Here is a 14260-nt window from a genome sequence, read left to right as displayed (position 1 = left end):
AGCAAATCCTATGCTGGGCCCTAAAGGGGAACCAAGGTTAGTAAGAGAAATGCTTGACCTTAAGGAATTCCATGCCAGTTAGAAGCAATGGATCCGTAAACCAAAAGTATCTGAGACCAGTCTCAATCGAGAAAGTTTATATTGCCAAGGTGAAGGATGCGATGATAACACGGCCTCAGGAGCTCCTCAGGACATGTGCCCAAGGTGGTCGGGTACAGTTTGGTTTTATACATTTTAGGGAGACATGAGTCATCAATCAATACATGTAAGATGTACGTTGGTTAGGATCGGAAAGACGGGCTAACTCGGGGCAGTTGGGGGGCTTCTACCTTATAGGTAGACTTAAAGATTTTTTGATTGGTAATTGGTTGAAAGAGTTATTATCTAAAGACCTGGAAGTAAATAGAAAGAAATATCTGGGTTATGATTATAAGGGGTTGTGGAGACCAAGGTTTTATCATGCAGATGAGGCTTCCAGGTAGCCTGCTATTCAGACAGAATAGATTGTAAATATTTCTTATCAGTCTGGAGTCTACCAGTCTTAAGGTCTCTGTGTTGGTGTTTGTGAGGCATGTCTGACTACCACTTCCCATCATGGCCTGAACTAGTTTTTCAGGATAAATTGGAATGTCCTTGGCTTCGGATAGGGTCCACCAGTCAGTTGGGGGGCTTAGACTTTTATTTTTGGTTTACAGATATCACATGGACTATAGAGACACATTTCTGTAACAGAGTAGAAGTGCAACATGAGAAGAACAAAGTGCTTTAGGCGACAAACGGAGGAGGGAGACATCAATCCCAGATGGGAAAAATCAATTCACTTTCTTTTTGTGTGTGGTGTTACTTATTTATTTTTTGCAGGGAAGGGATCGATTCATTCAACGTACACCTTGAATGAATAACTATAGTTCTCCCTACGTGCTATATGCACTGTCCTAAGTGTTTTACGTGGTTAAGGACACTAAGATTTTACAGATGGGGAAAACAATGCACACGACAGTCAAGTGACTCGCTCAACGTCACACAGCTGCTAAGTAGTAGAAAAGGCAGTTGAACCCAGGCTGCTTGGCTCCAGAGTCTAATATCACGGGGAAAACCTCACGGGAGACGTGGCAACGAAGTTGTGCTTCATTGAAGTTTCTGTCCAGGTGGAAAACCGCAGGGCCTCTCTAGCAAAATCCAGAACCAGAAAATACTTGCTTAATTATGAGTTTCGTTCCTTCTTTTGCCCACTATCCCCATTTAACCTGCGGAGGGATTTCAGAAGTGCAGTGAATAAAGAAGCAGGGGACTATGGAACACTAATTTCCGGCTACGGCGAATTCAGGCTGTTTCCATGGAAACAGTAACGGGTGGGCAGCTAGGTATAGTCTCGCGGTGCTTGAACCAGCGGAAGTGACGTCGCCGCTCGCGAGGCCCTCAGGTGGATCGCCGCGGCCCCTCCTCCCAGAGCGGCAGCCTTTTCCCGCGCGTGCTGCCTTCGCCGCTCGGGCCGCCCGGGGGAAAACATGGCGTCTGCCCTGGAGCAGTTCGTGAACAGTGTCCGACAGCTCTCAGCTCAAGGTAACGCCCTAGGCCGCCGGGCTGGGCATGGGCGGGTACCGGGAACGGGCCTGGATCCCCAGGCGCCAGCACGGACGGCTGGAACAGCCCTCTTAGTCCTGAGACTCTTCTCCGGGGCCGGGCTTGGGGTTGCGGCGTTTAGATCAGGGTAGGATCGAGCGCGGCCGAGTGTAGGCAGCCCCCTCGCGCTCTGCTGTCCTCGCCGGCCGGCCTCCCCTCCCTCGGGCCGCCGGCAGCCCCCTCCCCCAGGCCTGGGCCCCTTCCACCGGGCGCTGTGCTTGACAGTTTGGGGGCGTGACTTCCGCCAGGAGCCATCTCGGGCGACTATTGGTTCCTTCTGTCTCTCTTGCCTTCGGTGATTGGCGCACCGCCGTGTCATCTTTGCCGCCGATCCGCCGCTTGCTGACTAGGCCGCCGGGAGCGGGCGGGGGGCGAGTACGTTCTGGGTGTCTTGGCTCTATGGCTCGCCTCTGCCAGCTCCTCCGCTGCCAGGCGGCGCACGCTCGGGAACCTGTGCGCCTATTTTGGTCCTACAGAATGCTGCGGAAGCTCTCGCTCGTAGGACTCCATTTCTTCTTTTTTTTTTTTAGCCGAGGCTGGAGTGCAGTGGCGCGATCTCGGCTCACTGCAACCTCAGCCTCCCGGCTTCAAGCGATTCTCCTGTCTCAGCCTCCCGAGTAGCTGAGATTACAGGCGCCCGCCAGCTCACACGGCTTTTTTTTTTTTTTTTTTTTTTTTTGAGACGGAGTCTCACTGTCTCCCAGGCTGGAGTGCAGTGGCGCGGTCTCGGCTCACCTCAACCTTCGCCTCCGAGGTTCAAGCGATTCTCCTGTCTCAGCCTCCCGAGTAGCTGGGATTACAGGCGCCTGCCCGGCTAATTTTTGTATTTTTAGTAGAGACAGGGTTTCACCATGTTGGCCTGGCTGGTCTCGAACCTTGACCTCAGGTGATCCACTGGCCTCGGCCTCCCAAAGTGCTGGGATTACAGGTATGAGCCACCGCGGCCAGCCCACGCGGCTAATTTTTTCGTATTTTTAATAGAGATGGGGTTTTTACCATGTTGGCCAAGCTGGTTTCGAACTCCTCACCTGAAGTGATCCGCCCACCTCGGCCTCCCAAAGTGCTAGGATTACAGGCGTGAGTCACTGCGCGCGGCCAGGACTCCATTTCTAGGGGTAGAATTGTGATGATTTTACTCTCACTTTCCAGGTTGTTTGGTTCATTCATTGCGTATGAATGTACCGAATTCTGAACCTGAAATTCGAATGATTAGATGCTGGCTGTGAAGGCCCTTTTAACTATCCCGTGCTTCAGTTTCTTCGTCTGCAAAATAAGTCCCTAGTTTATATGGAGTTGTGAAGATTCAATGAGAGAAACCATGTAAAAGCAGTTGGAACAGTGCCTGTCATAAGGGGTGCAATAAATATAGCTGCAAATAATTGTTACCGTCATTAATTGCAAAGTTCTAGGAGCTGCTTGACCTTGGACAAATCACCTTAAATCTCTGAGTCTTTTGCATCTCCGTTGTAAAAATGGAGGGGTGCTTTTACCTCACTGGTGTAAGACAAATGATCTGATATGGAGCTGCACTTAATAAGAATTCTTCCTCTTTTTCCTTTTTATTAATAGAAATTAGGTTCACAGGGAAGGCACAGGCTTGCCTTTTCTATGAATAAAGGAACCACTGGTTTGTTAATTTATTCGACAAATACTTAGTGTTCTCCTTCCTGGGGTGTAGTGTAGTTAGAAGCTTCAGGTTGAAATCCTGTCGCGGTCACTTCTTGCGTGAGCCACTTAATTTCCCTGGGCCAATTTTCTTAATTACAAAACAGAACTAGGGCTGTTGTGGTCTTCAGGTTATAGGATGCTATAGGAACAGTCCGCTAGACAGAGATAAATATGGTAACTTTCATTGCTGTCGGCTACTGTGTCTCACACTCACTGGATAGGAAATCTTTGAGTTTCAGGCCAGGCGCAGTGGCTCACTCCTGTAATTCCAGCACTTTGGGAGGCCGAGGTGGGCGGATCATCTGAGGTCAGGAGTTCGAGACCAGCCTGGCCAACATGGCGAAACCCTGTCTCTACTAAAAATGCAAAATTAGCCAGACATGGTGGCAGGCGCCTGTAATCTCAGCTACTCGGGAGGCTGAGGCAGGAGAATGGCATGAACCTGGGAGGTGGAGCTTGCAGTGAGCCAAGATGGCGCCACTGCCCTCCAGTCTGGGTGACAGAGCAAGACTCCGTCTCAAAAAAAAAAAAGAAAAAAAAGAATTTTATTGGCCACATCTCTGGTTACACTGATTTCAAATGCACTCTGTGACACTTAAACTTTTTTTTTTTACTCTGCCCTTGGCCCTGCACTAATTAATTATCTGGTGATTTCATAGTGACCCAGCTTTTATTTCAGTCTCAACTGGGCACTGATTGTTAACTAGTAGAGAACTAATGGATTGCAATGCTTATTTCTGGGTGTTACAAATTATTGTTAATATATTTAGAGTAATGGTTTACAAAGGCAAATTATTCAACTAGAAGTTACTTCATACCTACCAGTGAGATCTGTAATACAATGATGATGAGTTGGTATTTCCCAGTTAAATCTGTGTGATCTCAAGAGGTGACACCTAATAAGATCACAGCTGTTTTATTCTTGTTTTGTAATGCATGTATAATAATGATACATTTCCTTTGCTTTCAGTAAAATGTATCAAATTGAAAAGTGTTAAATTATCAAAAGTACCTAGCTATGGTCACTTGTATTTTAAGCATTATACTATGTTGTATTCTTTTAGTAAGGAAAAGATTATGCAGTTGCTCTGTAGAAATAGAGAAGTTGGAAACTTGAGGTTAATGCCCATGGACTTAAATATATCCTCACTGTTACCAGAAAGACAGCTAGAGTGTGACCATGGTATCTGTCATGACAGTAATTGTCAAAATTGATGGGTCTACTTAAAGGTACCAATTCAGGCCTAATTTTTTTTTTCCCCCGAAACGGAGTCTTGCTCTGTTGCCCAGGCTGGAGTACAGTGGCACAATCTCAGCTCACTGCAGCCTCCATCTCCCGGGTTCAAGGATTGTCCCAGGTTAAAGGATTCTCCCACCTCAGCCTCCCGAGTAGCTGGGATTACAGGTGTGTGCCACCACACCCAGCTAATTTTTGTATTTTTAGTGGAGACAGGGTTTCACCATGTTGGCCAGCCTGGTCTTGAACTCCTGACCTCGAGAGATCTGCCCACCTTATCCTCCCAAAGTGCTGGGATTACAGGTGTGAGCCACAGCATCCGGCTGAGGCCTAATTATTAATAGATTCTGTACCTTAGTTGTTAAAATGTAGCATTGCAGGCTGAGTGTGGTGGCACATGCCTCTAATCCCAGCACTTTGGGAGGCCAAGGTGGGAGGATTGCTTGAGCCCAGGAGTTAGAGACCAGACTGGGCAACATAGCGAGACCCCTGTCTCTGCAAAAAACTTAAAAAATAAGATGGGCATGGTGACGTACACCTGTAGTTCCAGCTACTCGGGAGGCTAAGGTGGGAGGATTGCTTGAGCCCAGGAGATGGAGGCTGCGTTGAGCTGTGATCACACCACTGCACTGCAGCCTGAGCGACAGAATGAGACCCTGTCTCAAAAAACAAAACAAAACAAACATAGTATTGCAGTATAGGGGAAAAATAGATCAATTAGGAGATTAATTCAACAAGTAGCTGCTTGATGAACTGCTAAGCAGGTGATGTATTCTAGAGCTGGAGAAAGGGACAATCCCTCCACCTGAGTTTACTGAAATACCTAACCACTACAGTCCCATGCGAGGCAGAGAGGGCAGATACCCAGCTTAGCCATGGGGAAGGGAGCTGAGATGAGGGTCTAGAGACGCCACAAGTTGATTGCTGAATGCTGGATGAGGCTCAGTCAGGTAGCAGAGGATGTGGGGGAGAAGGACAGAGAACAGCATGTGTAGAAGCATAAAGAGGAGAGAAGATAGAATGTTGATTTTCTGAGCTTGCTGTGATCGAAGAGTAGGTGTGTGAGGGGAAGTAGCAGGAGATAAGGCTGGAAAGGTAGCAGGGACCAGTTATTGAAGGGCCTTAGTTCAGGCTGAGGCGTTTGCACTTCTTAAAGTCATTGGAATAACTTGATTGAATGCACAGTTTATAGAACAGACAGTACTAATATGGAGTGCGGGTTGGAGGAGAGAAAGATCACAGTAGGCAGACCATTTAGAAGATTTATGATGTAGGCTGGGCGCGGTGGATCATGAGGTCAGGAGTTCAAGACCAGCCTGGCCAAGAAGGTGAAACCCCCGTCTCTACTAAAAATACAAAAAAATTAGCCAGGTGCAGTGGCAGGCGCCTGTAATCCCAGCTATTTGGGAGGCTGAGGCAGGAGAATTGCTTGAACTTGGAGGGCGGAGGTTGTAGTGAACCGAGATTGCGCCACTGCACTCCAGCCTGGGCGACACAGTGAAACTCCATCTTAAAAAAAAAAAAAAAGATGTAGTCCAGACAAAAAATGATGAGGATCTGAATTAGGGCAGAGAGGGGAGAGAGAAAGAAATGGAGCTGAGAGACTTTGGAAGTAAAACTAAATCATTTGGATGCAGAGAGCTGTTAATAGTAACATGTGCATTTCTGGCTTGGGAGACTAGAAAACAGAATAGAGAAAAAGGTGAAACATTCAGGGTCAGAGAGAAGTGGGAGGTCCAGTGTAATCTCTAATTCGTTTTGAGACCACGGACAGGTTGTTTCACTCCTCTGGTCCTTCTGGATCCTCATCCGAAGTGAAGGAGATTAAGAATCATTTTTGGGAACTTCAGGCTCTGAAGTACAAAGTTGTGGTTAGAGTTCCATCAGTTTGGTTAGTGCTGTAGCTGAAATGCAATAGTGTTGTTCCTGTTTTCCAGGGCAAATGACACAGCTTTGTGAACTGATCAACAAGAGTGGGGAACTCCTTGCGAAGAACTTATCCCATCTGGACACTGTGCTCGGGGCTCTGGATGTACAAGAACACTCCTTGGGCGTCCTTGCTGTTTTGTAAGGGGCATCTTCTTTTATAGTTTTGTGCTTGTTAAAATGGAACACTCTGCACTTTCTGGCTTTATTTTTATTTATTTATTTATATTTTTTGAGATGGAGTTTCGCTCTGTCACCCAGGCTGGAGTGCAGTGGCACAGTCTTGGCACACTGCAAGCTCCGCCTCCCGGGTTCACTCCATTCTCTTGCCTCAGCCTCTTGAGTAGCTGGGACTACAGGCACTCGCCACCCGCCCCAGCTAATTTTTGTATTTTTAGTAGAGACAGGGTTTCACCATGTTAGCCAGGATGATCTCGATCTCCTGACCTCTTGATCCGCCCACCTTGGCCTCCCAAAATGCTGGGATTACAGGCGTGAGCCACCACGCCTGGCCCTGGCTTTATTTTTATTTATTTATTTATTTTTTGGTGTAGAAAGTAAACCATTGTAAATAACATTGAGCTCTTTTGCAAAACTAAAGTTGTAGCAGTTACAGTTTATTGATTCCAGCTAATAATTGCTTGTTATATTTTGTTCAATTTTATCATTTTTAAAAACTCTTTTATGTATCCGGGCATAAAGAGGTTGCAGTGAGCCAAGATTGCGCCACTGTACTGTAGCCTGGGCGACAGAGCGAGACTGTCTCAAAAAAATAAAATCAGTTGTTGCAGCTGGGCACAGTGGCTCCCGCCTCTAATCCCAACATTTTGGGAGGCAGAGGCAGGTGGATCACTTGGGGCCAGGAGCTCCAGACCTGCCTGGCCAACCGGTGAAACCCTGTCTCTACTAATAAAAAAATTAGCCGGGTGTGGTGGCGCATGCCTGTAGTCCCAGCTACTCAGGTGGCTGAGGCATGAGAATTGCTTGAGCCTGGAAGGCAGAGGTTGCAGTGAGCCAAGATTGCACCACTGCACTCCAGCCTGGGCGACAAAGGGAGACTCTCTCAAAAAAAAAAAAAAAATCAGTTGTTGCTTTTCCTGCTTTGAGAACATACTAAGGGGGCCAAGAGTGAGAGCTATGGGCTGGCTGGAGGTGGGCAGCAGCTTAAGTTAAAGATGCTGCCACCAGCTGTGTGGTCTATCTGAGAATAACACTGACAGAACAACTGATGGGCAGGACAAGAGGAGTAGAGTGGTGAGAAGAGGGAGGACTCAGGTGATCCTTCCCAAGTAACTCAGACTGCCATGAGAAACACTCCAAGGAGGCACTGGTGATAGGTTTTAGGGGAGAAATCATGTAAACTTAGCACTATTAAGGCATTGGTTGTAAGTAAATTTCAAATTCTTTAAAAAAAAAAAAAGCACGATTGAAATGTAATTTCAAGAAAAATTAGGCCAGACACAGTGGCTCACATCTGTAATCCCGGCACTTTGGGAGGCCAAGGCGGGTGGATCACGAATTCAGGAGTTCAAGACCAGCCTGGCCAACATAGTGAGACCCTGTCTCTACTAAAAATACAAAAATTAGCCGGGTGTGGTGGCATGCACCTGTAGTCCCAGCTACTCGGGAGGCTGAGGCAGGAGAATGGCTTGAACCTGGGAGGCGGAGGTTGCAGTGAGCTGAGACAATGCCACTGCACTCCAGTCTGGGTGACAGAGTGTGAGACTCTGTCTCAAAAAAAAAAAAAAAGAAAAGCTAAATGGATATTATCTAATCATAATTTCTACTACATCTTTTGGTTTATCTGCTTCCATCTATACTATATTATTTGACTTAACAATGTCACCATACATCTGTATTTACACTTTGTAATTATCAAGACATGTCAGAAACAATTTCATTTGGGGTTCACAATAGGTCAGTGAGGCATTGCGACTGCCAGTTTATAAATAAAAATATGAAGCTCAGGGCCCCACAACTCAAAATTGGAAGAATATGTAGATTCAAAACCAGGGTCCTCAGCCAGAAGCTCAGGGTTCTTTCCATACCTTATCTAACATATACAACGGTAAACACCTTATACCTTCAAAATGCTTTCATGTCCATTACTCACCTGATATTCATGTTTATGTGAGTTTATGTGTGTATAAAACATGCATGCTCTCTGTTCTTTCTTGAGATGGGGTCTTGATGTCACTCAGGCTGAAGTGCAGTGGTGCAAGCATAGCTCACTGTAGCCTCGACCTCCCAGGCTCAAGCAGTCCTCCCACTTCAGCCTCCTGGGTAGCTGGGACCACAGGCATGTGCCACCACACTCGGCTAACTTTTTTTCTTTTGGGGGGACAAGGTCTTGTTCTGTCACCCAGTCAGGAGTGCAGTGGCATGAGCACAGCTCACTGCAGCTTCAATCTCATGGACTCCAGTGATCTTCCAACCTCAGCCTCCTGAGTAGCCAGGACCACAGGTGTACACCACCACGCCCGCCTAATTTTTGTGTTTTTTTGTAAAGACAGGGTTTCACCACGTTTCCCAGGCTGGTCTTGAACTCCTGAGCTCAAGCAATCTGCCCATCTCAGCCTCCCAAAGTCCTGGGATTACAGGCATAAGCCACCATACCTGGCCACTTTTTTTTTCTGTAGAGATGGGGTCTTGCTATGTTTCCCAGGCTGGTCTCAAACAGAGCCTCCCAAAGTGCTAGGATTACAGGTGTGAGCCACTGTGCCCAGCATCTGCTCTTTCATATAAATAAGAAAATACAGACAGTAGAAATCCTTACCAGCACTGTCCAATAGAACTATCTGCAGTGGTGGAAATGTTACAAACCTGTGCTAAGACAAGGACATGTGACCACATGTGGCTACTGAGTACTTGAAACATGGCAAGTGCACCTGAATCTTTAATTTTAATTTAAATAGCTGCATATGGCTAGTGGCCACCATACTGCAGAGCATAACTCTAGATCCTTCCATTCTGACAAAGCTTCTTCTCTAAACTCTGCTCCGGACACATACCTTTGTCTCAGGAATCCCAGCGTAAGTGAAGCCAGACTCTCACTTTAAGTCAATTTCTTCTCAGTTTATTTATATCATTTCAAATGTCATGACAACCACAATATCCCAATTTATAATACTATAACATCAAGAGAAAAAGAATTCTACTGTCAAGTACACGGTTACAAGGAACCCCAATTAAAATAAGGTCTATTTAATTTGGTCTTAAATAGCTTAAATTTGTTTGAAGGGAATTCTAAGCAATGTTGCTTTGGATCTTTGATACTTTTTCTTTTTTTGAGAAAAGGTCTCACTTTGTCATGTAGGCTGGAGTGCAATGGCTTAATTGTAGCTTACTGAAGCCTTGAACTTCTGGGCTCAAGCAATCCTCCCACCTCAGCATCTTGAGAAGCTAGGACTATAGGCATGTACCACTACACCCAGCTAATATTTTTATTCTTTGCAGAGATAGGGCCTTATTATGTTGCCTAGGCTGGTCTCAAACTCCTGGCCTCAAATGATCCTCCGACCTTGGCCTCCCAAAGTGTTGGGATTATGAGCAACTGTGCCCAGCCGATATTTTCATTCAATGTATTCTGCCATGCCCTGTGGCAGTACTCTTCCGAACTTCTTCTTAATTTAGAAAATGTGGACATTCCTATGGATTACATGGATAAAAGTATTCAGATAAATGCAAACTATAGTCCCCACAATTGAGATGGCCATTTTTTAAAACAAATTTTCAGGATTTGTATAAACATAAAGGAGTTCTTTTTTTGAGACGAGTCTCACTCTGTCACCTGGGCTGGAGTGCAGTGGCATGATCTCAGCTCACTGCAAACTCTGCCTCCTGGGTTCAAGCAATTCTCCTGTCTCAGCCTCCCAAATAGGTGGGATTACAGGCACCCGCCACCACGCCCGGCTAATTTTTCTATTTTTTGTAGAGATGGGGTTTCACCCGATTGGTCAGGCTGGTCTTGAAATCCTGACCTCAGGTGATCCACCCGCCTTGGCCTCCCAAAGTGCTGGGATTATAGGCGTGAGCCACCGTGCCTGGCCAATTTTTGTATTTTTAGCAGACATGGGTTTTCACCATATTGGCTAGGCTGGTCTCGAACTCCTGACCTTGTGATCTGCCCATCTGCCCACCTTGGCCTCCCGTAGTGCTGGGATTACAGGCTTGAGCCACCATGCCCAGCCTATTTGGCTTCATTTAGTGGAATTTTTCATCTTGAAAGTTGTTCCTTATTAAACATATATATATTTAAAAAAAATATATATGTTTAATATATACATGTTTATTATTTAATATATATTATTTAATATATATTAAACATATGTGTGTATGTATATATATATATAGATAGATAGATATAGATATATATAGATATATATTTTTTTGAGACAGTCTCGCTCTTGTTGCCCAGGCTGGAGTGCAGTGGCACCATCTCAGCTCACTGCAACTTCCGCCTCCCGGGTTCAAGCAGTTCCTCAGCCTCCCGAGTAGCTGGGGTTACAGGCATGCATGCACCACCACGCCCGGCTAATTTTTTTGTATTTTTAGTAGAGATGAGGTTTTTCCATGTTGATCAGGCTGGTCTCAAACTCCCGACCTTAGGTGATCCTCCCGCCTTGGCCTCCCAAGGTGCTGGGATTACAGGCGTGAGCCACTGCGCCAGGCCTAAACATATTTTTCTTAACCCTTATTTGTGTCCGTTCTGTATAGTGATTGTGCAAAATAACCAGGTCAGGAAAATCTCATGGATTCTAGTTCTTATTTATTTGTTTTTTGAGACTGGATCTTGCTCTGTCACCCAGGCTGGAGTGCAGTGGCATGATCATAGCTCACTGCAGCCTCAACCTTCTAGGCACAAGTGATCCTCCAGCCTCAGCCTCCCAAGTATCTGCAACTACAGGCATGTACCCCCACGCCTGGCTAATTTATTTTTTGTAGTAGAGACAGGGTCTCACCATGTTGCTCAGACTGGTCTCAAACTCCTGGCCTTAAGCAGTCCTCCTGCCTCAGCCTCCCAAAGTGCTTGGATTACAGGCATGAGCCACTGTCTTGGCCTAGTTCTTAATTCTAAAAAATACTGTTGCTCATTTAATTTTACAGAGTATTGGAGGCAGGATGGATTTCTTGCATACATTGTTTCTGTATTTTATCCCATGAACTATCAGGGTAATTTGATTCTTTTCTCCTTATTCTAGGTTTGTGAAGTTTTCTATGCCCAGTGTTCCTGACTTCGAAACGCTATTCTCACAGGTTCAGCTCTTCATCAGTACTTGTAATGGGGAGCACATTCGATATGCAACAGACACTTGTAAGCTAAATAACATTTTATTCTCCATTGAAAATATTTTGCCCTTGTGGTTATATTTATATTTTGAATATTTTGTTATTGTATCTAGTTGCTGGGCTTTGCCATCAGCTAACAAATGCACTTGTGGAAAGAAAACAGGTAAGAAATACTATTCAAGTATTCCTAGTTTTGTTATAATATGTAACTAGCTTACACAATGAATTACTTTATCAAGATTCCAGTTAGTACTGAGCATCCACCACCTAGATATCTGTGGTCACTTGAGAGCACTCAAAGCCATTGCTGTAAGCTCAGGCAGTCCCCGCATCCCCTGAATGAGGTGGGGGCACAGGGTGGTTTGGCACCTCAGGGAGGCTGCTGCTGGAACTACCAAGTAGTTGGAATTACCAAGCCAGTACCCTTTATATTGTAACATGCTGGGTTTTGTCTGTTACATTTTTTTCTTTTAACTTTTAATTAGGACATTATTTTAGCCTTACAAAAAGCTTCAAAAATAATATAAAAAATTCTCATACATTTTACCTAGATTTTCCAAATGTTAACATTTTACCGCACTTATTCTTTTTTTTTTCTCTTCCTCTTTTATTCTGAGCCATTGTAGGGTAAGTTGCACATATGCTATTGCTGTTCTTTATCCCTAAATACTTCAGTGGGTAAAGCCTAAAAATTAGGACATTCTCTTACATAGTATAGTGTAATGGTCAGCATCCAGAAATGAACTCTGTTTTTTTTTTTTTTTTTTTTTTTGGAGACAGAGTCTCGCTCTGATGCCTAGGCTGGAGTGCAGTGGCGCCATCTCTGGTCACTGCAACCTCCACCTCCCAGGTTCAAGCAATTCTCCTGCCTCAGCCTCCTGAGTAGCTGGGGACTACAGGTGCATGCTGCCACGCCCAGCTAATTTTTTGTATTTTAGTAGAGACGGGGTTTCAACATGTTGCCAGGCTGGTCTCGAACTCCTGAGCTCAGGCAATCCTCCCGCCTTGGCCTCCCAAAGTGCCAGGATTACAGGCGTGAGCCACCACGCCCGGCCCAGAAATGAACGTTAATATAATGCATCAACAAATTGACAGACCCCATTTAGATTTTCCCCCAGTGAAAAGGACTGTCTTTTGCTATAAAAGGACATTAGCTGTTTGGACAGTGTACTATATATTATATAGCAAAAGAAAACCGTGGACCATGGATTGCATTAGACTGCTTTGTTTCTTTAGTGTCCCTTAATCTGAACAGTTATTTCATTCTTTATCTTTTATAATACAGAATTTATAATGTGGATTTTTAAAAAATTTATTTAGTTATTTATTTTTTTGAAATGGAGTCTCATTCTGTTGCCTAGGCTGAAGTGCAGTGGTGTGATCTCAGCTCACTGCAACCTCCACCTTCCGGCTTCAGGCGATTCTCGTGCCTCAGCCTCCTGAGTAGCTGGGACTACAGGCGCATGTCACCTTTCCCAGCTGATTTTTGTTTTGTTTTGTTTTTTGAGATAGAGTCTCACTCTGTCACCCAGGCTGGAGTGCAATGGCGCGATCTCGGCTCACTGCAACTTCCGCCTCCTGGGTTCAAGCAGTTCTTCTGCCTCAGCCTCCCAAGTAGCTGGGATTACAGGTGCCTGACACCATGCCTGGCTAATTTTTGTATTTTTAGTAGAGACAGGGTTTCACCATGTTTGCCAGGCTGGTGTCCAACTCCTGACCACAGGCGATCCGCCTGCCTCGGCCTCCCAGTGATTTTTGTATTTTTAATAGAGGTGAGGTTTTGTCATGTTGGCCAGGCTAGCCTCTAGAACTCCTGACCTCTGGTGATCCGCCTGCTTCAGCCTCCCAAAGGGCTGAGATTACAGGTGTGAGCCACTTCACCCAGCCAGGTGTTTCTTTTTAATTTGAAAGTAAATTTAAGATTAGTGGTTTGAAAGAGGCTGAAAATAGAACCAGTTGTTATTTTGTAGTACTAAATAACCATGTTTGAAAGAGATGGTTAAGAAAAATCATGAGTTTTTGAAAAAGCTGTAAGTTATTGAGCTATTTTTAGTCTCTTCACATATATATATATATATATATTTTTTTTTTTTTTTTTTGAGATGGGGTCTTGCTCTGTTGCCCAGGCTGGAGTGCAGTGGCGCGATCTCAGCTCACTGCAACCTCCGCCTCCCAGGTTCAAGCGATTCTCCTGCCTCAGCCTCCTGAGTAGCTGGGACCACAGGCGCATGCCACCATGCCCGGCTAATTTTTGTATTTTTAGTAGACATGGGGTTTTGCCATGTTGGCCAGGATGGTCTTGATCTCCTGACCTCATGATCCACCCATCTTGGCCTCCCAAAATGCTGGGATTACAGGTGTGAGCCACCGTGCCCAGCAATTTTGGAAGAGACTATATTTTAGTCTGCCAAAAACTGATTATGCCTTACTTGACACTTGGTCTTGTTATTTATAATCAGGGCAGGAAACAGTCCTTTTGAAATCTATGGTGTTAGTTTTGGTAGTAATTTACTACCA

The 14260-nt window shown here is 45.2% G+C and overlaps 1 protein-coding gene across 3 annotated transcripts in view; it reads left to right on the top strand.

Moving 5' to 3' along the window:
* The first annotated feature begins 835 nt into the window (after positions 1 to 835).
* Positions 836 to 14260, top strand: part of COPS3 (COP9 signalosome subunit 3) — a 34904-nt gene continuing 21479 nt past the window's right edge. The window contains exons 1-4 of one of the 3 annotated variants that reach the window (XM_034942321.3): positions 836 to 1563; positions 6466 to 6595; positions 11656 to 11768; positions 11857 to 11906. In XM_034942321.3, the coding sequence (XP_034798212.2) occupies positions 1509 to 1563; positions 6466 to 6595; positions 11656 to 11768; positions 11857 to 11906 (348 nt within the window). In that variant the 5' untranslated portion in view covers positions 836 to 1508. Of the gene's footprint in view, positions 1564 to 6465; positions 6596 to 11655; positions 11769 to 11856; positions 11907 to 14260 lie in introns of those variants that run through there. The other 2 variants (XM_034942324.3, XM_063599183.1) reach the window with 2 other exon arrangements.

The sequence above is a fragment of the Pan paniscus genome, chromosome 19 (assembly GCF_029289425.2).
Source record: "Pan paniscus chromosome 19, NHGRI_mPanPan1-v2.0_pri, whole genome shotgun sequence".
Taxonomy (NCBI): Eukaryota; Metazoa; Chordata; class Mammalia; order Primates; family Hominidae; genus Pan; species Pan paniscus.
This window is presented reverse-complemented; position numbering and strand designations above follow the sequence as displayed.